This window comes from Rutidosis leptorrhynchoides, chromosome 7 (assembly GCF_046630445.1).
Source record: "Rutidosis leptorrhynchoides isolate AG116_Rl617_1_P2 chromosome 7, CSIRO_AGI_Rlap_v1, whole genome shotgun sequence".
NCBI classification, from domain to species: Eukaryota; Viridiplantae; Streptophyta; class Magnoliopsida; order Asterales; family Asteraceae; genus Rutidosis; species Rutidosis leptorrhynchoides.
The window spans coordinates 41,657,254-41,669,685 of NC_092339.1; the positions used below are offsets into that span (position 1 = coordinate 41,657,254).

The 12,432-nt window shown below is 35.1% G+C and overlaps 1 protein-coding gene across 1 annotated transcript; it reads right to left on the reverse strand.

Moving 5' to 3' along the window:
* Positions 1-8,327: 8,327 nt before the first annotated feature.
* On the reverse strand, positions 8,328-11,618 carry LOC139859141 (UDP-glycosyltransferase 83A1-like). The gene is made up of 2 exons (XM_071847945.1): positions 11,117-11,618; positions 8,328-9,241 (listed from the first exon to the last, which is right to left on the reverse strand). Exons 1-2 carry the CDS (start codon positions 11,598-11,600, stop codon positions 8,328-8,330), a joined length of 1,398 nt encoding a protein of 465 aa, XP_071704046.1. The 5' UTR covers positions 11,601-11,618.
* Positions 11,619-12,432: the final 814 nt, after the last annotated feature.

The window sequence follows — 12,432 nt, forward strand, 5'->3', positions numbered from 1 at the left end:
ATTATAAATTAAAATACAAATTTTAATTATATGGTACCTAATTTATTCATGAACTTCCACTTATTCTTAAAAGTCTCATAAGATTGTATTCAGCTTGTTTAATATTCATCAAATGGCAATTGAGCGTTACCGTCGTTTACTGATTAGATTCGAAATAACGAACTATATAATTAATATACTTTATTTATATATATCTATATATATATATATATATATATATATATATATATATATATATATATATATATATATATATATATATATATATATATATATATATATGCACACATATCTATTTACAATTAATTGTTCGTGAATCGTCTGAAGCAGTCAATGGTCAATTGAATATATGAAACAGTTCAAAATTTTCGAGACATGACTATACAGACTTTGCTTATCGTGTCGGAAACATTAAATCATATAAAGATTAAGTTTAAATTTGGTCGGAAATTTCCGGGTCGTCACACCCCCCCCCCCCCCAATTCTGGAAAATGTAATGTTTTAGTACTTCGATTATTATACAAATGATACTTGTATATACAGATGGTTATTCCTGTACGTTTGGGGATATTCTTTATGCATTTTTGTTAATGTCAGTTACCAGACAACTTATCATATGAATGATTTTTACAGATGGTTATTCCTATACGCTTATGAAATAAATCTTGTGGCCTATTATTAATATGATTTATGGTATAGATTAAACCTATGACTCACCAACATTTTTGTTGACGTTTTAAGCATGTTTATTCTCAGGTGATTATTAAGAGCTTCCGCTGTTGCATGCTAACTAAAGACAGGATTTGAAGTCAGCATGCTTGTATGATAATGTTTAAAAACTGCATTTCGAAAATAAATTGTTGTATAATATAATTGTAAACCATTATGTAATGGTCGTGTGTAAACGATATATTTTAGATTATCATTATTTGATAATCTACGTTATGTCTTTTAAGTCTTTGTCGATAAAATAAAGGTTATGGTTTGTTTTAAAAACGAATGCAGTCTTTGAAAAACGTCTCATATAGAGGTCAAAACCTCGCAATGAAACCAATTAATATGAAACGTTTATAATCGATATGAACGGGGCATTTCAATATGAGGCGTCGCAAATGCCGTTGCAGAGGCATGTTGGTTACGCAACCTTCTTCGTGAGCTTCAATGTCCGTTATCTCCCGCCACATTAGTCTAGTGTGGCAATGTCAGTGCTGTTCATATGACTGGTAACTATGTACAACATCAGCGAACCAAACATATCGATATTGACATACATTTTGTTCGTGATCTTATCATGAAAGGACACGTCCGGGTCCTTCATGTACTCTCACGTTATCTGTATGCCGACATTTTTACCAAAGGCATTCCTACCGCTTTATTTGATGAATTTCGCACCAGTTTGAGCGTCCGCTCTACTCCCGCTCTAACTGCGGGGGGATGTTAGTCGATTATATTATATACAACTTTATTATTTGTAGTATCAATCTTGTATACCCATAATTATAAGCGCACGATTCTAGTAGCTTCTAAAGATTAGCCCATTAGGTTTACATCTCCTATTTATGTGTATTCTCTAGTGAAAGGCAATGAATAACACAAACATATTTAGGCTGCTATCATGCCATTGAACACAATAACCTATTTGACAAACCATCTGAATAAAATGTAAAATTAATGTATTAACATTTCAAATAAATAAAAAAAGAATATAATTTTTAAGAATTCTTTTTAGATATGATTTAAGGATGATAATAAAAGAAAAGGATGTGTTAAACGATTAGGATAGTAATCAACATAGATAGATGAAAGGTTCAAAAATTATTTTTCACTTAAATGTCAAAAACATACACATTGTAGGCTTCAACATTCAATGAGTTTAGAGTATGTTCAACACAAATAGTTGAATTTAATAATCGGAGTTAAAACTTGGATCATGATACTTGAAACGTCGAGCACTACTACACAAATGAGAATGCAAACCCCCAATGCAAACCGGTTTTTACCTTAACCCCTAAAAACAGGTTTGTAAAGTGAAACGAGACCGGTTTTAAAAAATCCAGAAATGGGGAACCGGTTTTTACAAAAAACGGGTTTGGAAAGTAGACTTTGCAAACCTGTTTAAAAAAAAAACAGGTTTCGACTTTGCAAACCGGTTTTTTAAGAAAACAGGTTTGCAAAGTCTACTTTCCAAACCTGTTTTTTTCTAAAACCGGTTTGCAAAGTGTTCATATACTTATGCATTTCCGAAATTGGTGGCGGGAACATCAAAATTTTGAATAATTCAAAATCTAGATCTGCCAAAAAATATGAATGGATATTCATTTTATCAAACTCACTTCATTTTTACCCACAATCTACTTTCACCATCTCCTTCAATATTTCCTCACATCCATCTTTGCTATCTCCAACCGTTCACTGATCATACAAGTATATGTGATTTTTTTTATTAGTAAAATGTGTAATTTGTTTGAGGTCCACTAATGATGCTAATTATGTCACTTTCATTTATAGGTGAAGTAGTGCTGCAACTCAAGATTACAAGTCATTCGAATCTGGGCAGGAATCCTTCATGTTTCGTCTATGTTTGCTACTGTTAGTTTCGTGATGAGATGTTGCAACTTCATTTATGCTCGTGTATTTGAGTCACTGCCACAACTCAAGATTAATTCAGGTCATATGTGGTTGCAATTAGTTATTTTTCTAAAAAGATTATACTCGAGTAAGAGTTCAAGCATTTTTCTAAAAAGATATTTTAAGAAGCACTTACATCCAAAGTTGCCAAAGGTTTGTAGCTCATTAAAGTTTTTTTTTTGTTTTGAACGGTAGTATCAGCATCACTCGAAGGGGACTTAACCACCTCCACGATCATATGTCATCCACACACGCGTTAGGAGGAAACCAAAATCGCAACAACCCTTGCAGTATGGTTGAAGGTTGGGAAAACTCCTCCGAGAAGCTAATTGCTGGCAATACCAATTGAATCTCGGTCGTTGGAATCGAACATGCGCCTACTTGTTGAGAACAAACAGCCCGTCCCCTCATATATCACTCATGCAATGCCTCAGTAGTTTGTAGTTTATTAAAGTTAGATTTTCTAGATCGTTAATCAATCCACACACTACTAGTATATACCGAAACATGTTGGGTAATAAATTTAAATCTATGGCATTTTTCGGTAAAATGAAATGATTAGGTGTTAAGTGGTACAAAATCTATCAAAGGGCTTCAGGTTTAGCAACATTAAAGCAACTCATCAATTTTGAAGTTGTGAGCTGTTGTCTCGTCGTGGAACAAAAAGAATGGTACAACGTCTGAATGATTAAATTTTTTTTTGATTACACTTGATTTTGAATTAAAATAAAGTTGTTTGATAAATATTTTGAATGAACACTCAAAAATGTAAAATTAACTTATTAACATCTTAAATAAATTAATAAAAAACTATTGTTTATTAAGTGTTATGGAGATTTATATTAAAAGAAAATAAATGATTAAAAAATATTATACATTTTTTCTTTGAAAATATTCAAAAGTTAAAAACAAACAATGTTTAATCATCTCATTCAAGTGTAATAAAATCAGCTTCACTCACTTACAAACGAATCAGAGTATAACTTATTTTCTCTAATGTTACATTCTAAAAGTTGTTAGTTGGCATTTTCCCCATTTTGCCCGCATTTATATTGTAATCTTTAATTGATTTTCTTGTTTTGGGCCTTATATTCATATACAACCTCATAGTAAGGTGCTCTCGATCAAAATGACAATATACTCCGTATATATTTGCTTCCATGCCAAGGCTTCGTTCCTACTATACACACATATTTTTGGCATATATATACAGCCTTTAAAAAAGTCACAGATCATAACTACCAAGTGTGAGTGCGCGTGAATGAGAGAGAGCTTATGTTGAAAGAGATCTTGTTCTTGCTAAAGATCCAATCTTTACCAAATGGGTTCTTTTGTATTCATCCAATTAGTCTTATTCAAATTCAATTTAGGGTTTCTGATTTCTGGTTCGAGTTTTATGATACATTCTTGTGTTTCTTGATATTCTTTCAAAATTAATTTTTTTTAGCTACATTTGTTTGTTTGTGCTTCAAATTGATCTGGGTATTCTTGATCTTGAATCATGAAACAAGATCAAGAGCAAAAGTGTCACGTGTGCAGATTTTGTAAACGGAGTTTTTCAAATGGAAAGAAGTTGGGAGGTCACATGAGGTGTCATTTTGCATTAATGCATTCTAGCAGAAATAAAGCTACCGAGAATGATAATCAAGAATCCAATAATGGTGAAATGGGTCTTGAATATTTTGATGATGATGATGATAAAATAATCAAGAAAAGTCAAGGTCTTGACCATGATTATGGCAGAAAACAGGGTATTCTTGAAAATGATCAAGCATTCACTAATGGTGAAAAGAGTATTGTTTTGTATGATGCTCCTGAAGATGATGATAGTCAAATGGTCAAGAGAAGTCAACAAGAAGTGGATTTTGACCAAGATTATAGCAGAAAACAGGGTGCTTTTGAAAATGATCAAAAAATCACTAACGGTGAAAAGGGTATAGTTTTGTATGATGTTGAAGCTGCTGCTGATGATGATGATAATGAAATGGTCCAGAAAAGACAAAAGGAAATGGGTTTTAACCAAGTTTATGGTGCTAATGTGTATGGTTTAAGAGAGAACCCTTAAAGATCTCGGAGGGTTACGAATTCGAGCTACGATTTTGTTTATCTTTGTGAAACATGTGGTAAAGAGTTCAGTTCACTTAAAGCTCTTGCTGCCCACAAAAGATGTCATTCAAGAAAAGAATCAATCAAGAATACTGTTTGTGAAAAATGTGGCAAGGCTTTTGATTCAGTGAAGGCTTTGTATGGTCATATGAGAAGTCATTCCATCAAAAGATCTCAACCGTTAGATGAACCATCTGCATTGTCATCAGAACTTGATGATGGTGGGTTAGCAAATCCAGTAAGAAAAAAGAGATCATGCACAAGGTACAAGTCTCCTAAGCCTAATCGAAATTCCACTAGTTTGAGTTCTGGTTATGATTATAATGAGGATGAAGTTGAAGGTGCTATCTGCTTAATGATGATATCTAGAGGACTCTGGAATTTAAATGAGGCTGATATTGTTATTTCTGATTCTGGGTATTCAACAACTGCTGAAAAGAATGTTGAATTTGAGGCTTCAGATGATGGGTCAATGGAGTTTTGTGAAGTTACTAATAAGTCTAAACTGGGTATGAAAAAAGATTTGATTTTTGAAACTGGGTCGGGTCAACTGAATATGGGTCGGGTTGAGTCAACTCTGGTGAATTACAAGTCAAGAAAGAAGTTAATGTCACGTGATCAAGATTTTGGGGACAGCGATGCTGCTGATTCTGGGAATTTAGTTGAGTTGAAAAGGAGATCAAAGGAGTACAATTGCCCAATTTGCTTCAAGAAATTCGTATGCAGTCAGGCTTTGGGTAGTCATAAGAGGGTCCATTACGAAAGTGAAAGCAAAACTATTAAGAACAATCGTACTGTTGATATTTGTACATTGGATCTCGATTTCGATGGAGGTATCGAAAATGGTGATGTGGAGTTCAAGCCAACGTGGATCCAAAGATGTATGGAGTGGGACCCGTTGACCATGCGAAACTGAATTTGAAGATCATTTTTGCTTTGTTCATGTAGATTTCAATATGTTGGTACATAACAAATTGTTTACTTGCTTCATACAAGTGCTAAACAATAAACCATATCTCATGAGGGAATTTGGATATACAAAAAGTTGTAGAAATTTTTTGGTTTTAAATGAAGCAAACAATTGTTGAAGTAAAAATCTAAAAAACAGAGCAGAAGATAGAAGATAAAGGTCAAGGCCAACCATGACTGTCCTTTTCCTTTATGTCTTTGTATATTTTGAGAATCAAAGACTTAACCACATATATTATCACTGAAGTTTCTTTACCGTCATATCATTGTTAGATGATAAATTAGCGGCCCAAACTGATTGTGAGCTTGAGTCCGTTAGGGTTTCGTATGTAATCTATATATAGTGGCTTAATAATACAATATCCTCATGTTTACATTCTCTTACATGGTATCAGGCTAAGGTTCTCTAACCTCCAACCTACCGCTTCCTCTTCAAGTTTGTTATCCTCCGGTCACCGACCACTCGTTGGTGATACGGAGGGATCCATATTCTATATTTCTTGTTTAATACCCGTCGACCAAAAGTGTTGATTTTATTTATTTTAGCCATATTGTTAACCACTTATTTTATTTTCTTCCGCCACCAGTTTATATATTTAGCCTCCAGCCGCATGTTGTCTTCTATTTTGTTGGCTATCAACAATTATTTTAATAGGAAAGCATGTAAGTTTAATTTCAATGATCGATAAATTTTCAATCCTTTGTAGTTGACAGAACGAATCATCGGCGTATTTCTATTGCACCCTTGCTACCGTCGTTATCCATTTCTTCTATTAATTTTATTTTGATTTATTTAATATAATAATAATCGGCGTGGGAATGAGCCGCCTAGCTACACTAGGTTCCAAACCCCGAAAAAAAAGAGGAATATGAAAAAAAACACAAAAAAATGAATATTGTCAAAACTATTGTCTGGAGCGTTGAAGAATAATGTTATCGTCAACAAAAGTAGCATATGAAAGCGGTACTTGATCCTTAGGCACAGCAAGCCACGACGTAAAAAAAACGCTACGGAAAAGGAGAAGCCGTCAAGAAATCTGCAACTCAATTAACGAATATCAGCCTGTTCGATGCAACAAATGAGAAAAAAAATATAGCTTAGAGTTTATTTTATTTCTTTAATTTAATGTTTATTGTTTTGCTCCAGTCCCAACTTTCGCGATTTCGCCGTTCGGACTGCGGGGGAGTGTTAGATGATAAATTAGCTGCCCCAACCTGATTGTGGGCTTGGGTCCGTTAGGGTTTCGTATGTAATCTATATATAGTGGCTTAATAATACAATATCCTCACGGGTTTACATTCTCTTAACAGTACGCTACCGAGATTATTGAGCGGGCGGGTATGCCCACTTGTCATCCGTGCAGGACCCCGGTTGAACCAGGGGAAAAACTTACTGGTCACGGCCCTGTCGTGAAAGACCCAACTCTGTACCGCAGCCTTGCCGGAGCTTTACAGTATCCCACTTTTACTCGTCCTGACATCTTGTACAGCAGATTTGCCTCTTTATGCATGATCCTCGCGAGCAACATATGCATGCCCTCAAACAGATCATTCACTATATTCAGGGCACTACCGATCTTGGTCTACAGCTCTATGCATCTTCTCCGACTACATTGGTAGCTTACTCTGACGCTGACTGGGCTGGTTGCCCTATTACGAGACGCTCTACTTCTGGCTATTGTGTTTTTCTCGGCAACAACCTTCTGTCATGGTCGTCCAAACGGCAACTCACGCCCTCCCGTTCCAGTGCAGAGGCAGAATACCGTGGAGTTGCCAATGCCGTTGCCGAGACTTGCTGGATTCGTAACCTTTTGCGAGAGCTTCACTATCCCCTCACTTCAGCCACTCTGGTTTATTGTGATAATGTCAGCTCTGTCTATCTCTCTACTAATCCGGTTCAACATCAGCGGACCAAACACATTGAGATTGATATTCACTTTGTTCGCGATCTCGTTGCTCAGGGACAGGTACGGGTCTTACATGTTCCGTCCAGATATCAGTTTGCCGACATATTCACCAAGGGCCTACCATTTGCTTTATTTGATGAGTTCAGATCCAGTTTGAGCGTTCGGTGAACTCCCGCTCCAACTGCGGGGGATGTTAGCCCACTATTTTAGCCCATGTATTTATGATTTGGGCTTAGCCCTCTTATATTGTTTTAGGGTTTAGCTTTATTTTATATATATATATATATATATATATATATATATATATGTGTGTGTGTGTGTGTGTGTGTGTGTGTGTGTGTGCGCGTGTGTGTGCGTGTGTGTGTGTGTTTTGTACATCGAGGAATGCATTCAGAAATAATACAATCACTTGCAATTTCAACAATCATCACCACATCACCACTTCCTCTCCTCAACTGACGAGAACAAAACACTATCAAAAAGAACTAATAACCGAACCCTAAAATGCAACTAATGTTACGTGGCAGCCTTCATAACGTCATATGGCAATAACCCTAAAATGGTGATGATGTTTAAAAGCAAGTCGAAATTCACATAATTTACTTATAAATATATCACATAGTGTAAAATTCACTAACTTTAGTTGGTTTACCATTGAAGCATATGTTCATACATTAATAACAAGGAACATAATAAGAAATTCACGCTCGAATAGAATCACACTGATCCTTGGATCACATCTGTCTTTTTCTCTTGTATCCACTGAATAAATTTGCTTAGATTTTTGTGTGAGCTTCCACCTTCTGTCACACTACTAGTAACCTTTTCTTTAATATCCAATGCCTTTTCTCTAAATGTTTTATCACCAAGTAGCTGTTTTACCTTGCTTTTTATTTCTCCTCGAGTGATGATACCTGTTTTATCTTTATCAAATCGTAACCCAATTTTCCAGATGTCACAAATGTAAGTCTCGTTGTGAAATTGATCACCGAAATATGGCCAGCACAGGAACGGGAGTCCGTTTGTTACCCCCTCCAAAGTAGAGTTCCAACCACAATGACTCACAAAACAAGTTACAGAAGGATGAGCTAATACCTTCTGTTGTGGTGCCCAACTCACGATTCTACCCCGAGACCCCACTCGGTCCATATAACCATCAGGGTAAGCAGGTGTAGTCTCTTTGGTCATACCAGGCCGCACCACCCACAAAAAGGGTCTGTTGCTAAGTTCAAGACCCATTGCCAATTCTTGAAACTGAGTTCGGTCAAAATTAGTGAAACTCCCAAATGCGATATAAATGACTGAACGTGCTGGTTGTTGATCAAGCCATGTTAAGCAAGTGGGTTCCTCTTGCCAGAAGTGGCCTGCTTGGTCACCAAGTCGGTTGCTTGCCAAAAAGGGTCCAATTGGCAACAGTTGCGGGTACAAGCTGAATGCTGCAGGCTCGAGCTGTATAGCTGAGTTGCAAATAAACCGTTCTGTCAAAGTAGAAGCTTCTTCGGCTTCTTTTGCCATTTGGAACACCGCTTCCACAATATCCACGTCCTTAAAGCACATCCATAGAAGGTTCTCGGGTTTTATAGGTGGCATGTTTACTGATAGTTGAATCATCTGATCACTTAGAGGAAAGCCTACGATAAAACATTCAGATAAATATACATTCATATCTTTAAATTTTTATATGATGAAATTAGATTGGTACAATATGGCTAGTCTAATGAAGGTAGACATGGGAGGTTTACCCTGCTAGAGATATCCGGGGAGGACGTGTAAATTAACTCAGATATACGTGACGGTTATCCTGTGAATTTTTCATTCCATTTCAGACCATTTGCCTGGCCAACCAAAAATTTGTATAGTGAGATTTGAACCCGAGAACTCTTGTAAGGATACGATGATGCTAACTACCAGCTAATTTTGAGATGGTTCAGGTTAGAACTTGTGATTTCTAATGCAGGTCGCCAAGTAAGGTTGGTTTGTCCAAAAAACATGTGTTATCCATCTTTTTAACTTTTGTATAAATGTTTAATTTCTTAACTGTGGCAACTTTCAATCTGGAACTTGACTCGTTCCCTTGTCGCTAAACATGTAACTTGACTATTTTGAGATGAACTCTCACAAATCATACCACTCACAAGTAAAATGGGAAAAAATCATCTTTAAATGAGATATATATATATATATATATATATATATATATATATATATATATATATAGTGGTAGGATCAAGAGGGAAGTAACCAATCGGGGAAGCAATTTTTTTTTTCTTTTTCGTTATTTGAAAAAACTTTGTTCACGAACATTATAGATTGGATGAAAATAAGAACATTTAGAAAAGACACTTCGTGATGAATGTTATTATTTTGACGGGAAAACGCTCGAAGAAGTAATATATAACAATTATCGTGTTTTTCGAGCGTATGTTGAGGTTTTAGACATTAGGGTTTAGATATTAGGGTTTATATGGTTTAGAAATTTAGGGTTTAAGGTTTAGATTTCGGATTTAGATTGAGTTTTTAACACGAACGGTTTAGAGTTTAGGGTTTAGGGTTTAGGATTTAGGGTTTGGTGTTTTGGGTTTATGGAATAAACTCAAAAGACCAAACCCTAAACCCTAAACTCTAAACTCTAAATCGGGCTAAATTTTACTTCGCAAAACATGAAGAAAAAAAACGTTAACATTCTTCACGAACAATATTATCTTGAATGTTATTTTTGTCGATCGTTTTCCTGCCAAAATAATAACATTCATCACGAAGTGTTTTTTCTAAATGTTCTTATTTTCATCCAATCTATAATGTTCGTGAACAAAGTTTTTTCAAAAAACGAAAAAAAAAAAAAATTTGCTTCCCCCGATTGATTACTTCCCCATTGATCCTGCTATATATATATATATATATATATATATATATATATATATATATATATATATATATATATATATATATATATATATATATATATATATATATATAGAGAGAGAGAGAGAACTTTTGATATGAGAGAACCAAGAAAACTCACAGAGATTGAATGAAAATGTACCTACCATATGCACATATTCTTCAATCTATGATCACAGACTGAATAAAACAAAACAAATTTTTTCTTTTTGGAAACAACATTAAATTTAAAAAAAAAAAAATTATGTAAAATTTGGGTCTGGCACGTGTCAGTCTGTGTCTCATAGGGTCTCATAGTCTGTGCCTACATGGCAGTCGGTTTGCGCTTACCTGGCAATCAGTCTAACCTACGTGGCAGTCAATCTGCGCCTACGCTTTAGTGCCACGTGGATTTTTTTGATAAAAAATATTTAAAAAAACTATAAAAAAAAGAAAATTCTATCTTTTAATCTATGATCACATATTGAAGAATAGGTGCATGTGAATTCAATCTATGAATTCTCTCCCACCCTTAGTTCTCTCTGAATACTCACGCTATATAAATATAATATGTATTTATATGTATGTATGTATATATATGTGTATATATATACTGTATAACTCACCTTTGTGGTTTATTATTCCATCATCAATCAGTTTCTGAATGCTTAACATGGAGGCCAATGTAGCAACTGATGCTGGCCAAAAGGCTGCTGTTCTGATTCCCATCTTGTGTCCAACTTTAATGGCCCATCCAAAGGAATCATCGGCAATAACACATGTGATTTTATCAATTTCATCTTCATTGTTAATCGTCTCTATAAGTGTCTCCAGCTTGCTTGGCATGGTTTTTGATATTGACCGGTTCAACTTACAAAAGTCAGCCCTGTCCTCCCATGGTTCAAGCCCATCAGGAATACAGACCATAACCATCAGCTCCCCAAAACTATCTTTATCTAACCATGTACTCGTAATTTGCTTGTGGGTGACCTCCGTGTTTATGAACGTAACTTTGACTCCTTGTTTGACTAAGCATTGAGCAAGCTCCATCATAGGAATTACATGGCCTTGTGCAGGATATGGTATGACTATCACATGAGGTTTTGCCATAATTTTCTAATGAATGCTTTTAGTAAGTTTTGATACTTTGTATAATTGGTCGTGGGTTACTTAATTTTATAGACAGAAATGGCCTTGTACTTCTTATTCATCACATGTATGCATGTTCCTTACACTGCTACAATTATTCAGACATATAGAATTATCAATCAGCAAAGCTCATGGCTATAATGATAATGATAAATATAAAAATGAAAGGATGTACTTCATAAAAGATACACTGCACATGTACCCAAAATAATTGTGACATCTATAGAGATAAGAAAGTTATGACATCAAGCAACTAGCAAAAATATAGTCACGTTTCATACTATAATGTCTTGAAAGCTTCTGTCTTGGCATCATTTGAAAGTGGTCTATGAAGCGCTACATAGGTACAAAAGGTAAAACATATGACGCAATTGTCTTCAGATTCACATGTGTATGTATAGCCACCTTTTTGGTAATGAAAGATATGAAAGAAAACAATGATAATAGTGCTGAAATATAAATGAAAATAAGTTGGTGCTGAAAATAAATTAAAATAGAATTGTGCATTGAAAGACAACATTGATCAACTTATTGCTAACAAACCCGGTGTATTTGTGTAACAATTCAAACCAATAACCAACCAAATACGCGAAACAAATTTTTTTTTTTTTTTTTTTTTTTTTTTATATAACAGTGGAGTGCGCCACGCGCACCACCTCAGGGCGCGCGGCGCGCACAGGTCTGTTTTCAGTTCTGCCCGGTTTTGCAATTTTTCAAATAAAGATCTCCCACTTCCCGACATATTTAGACGAAACGCTTTTCACAACATGTCATAATAGTTAAAACTCACACG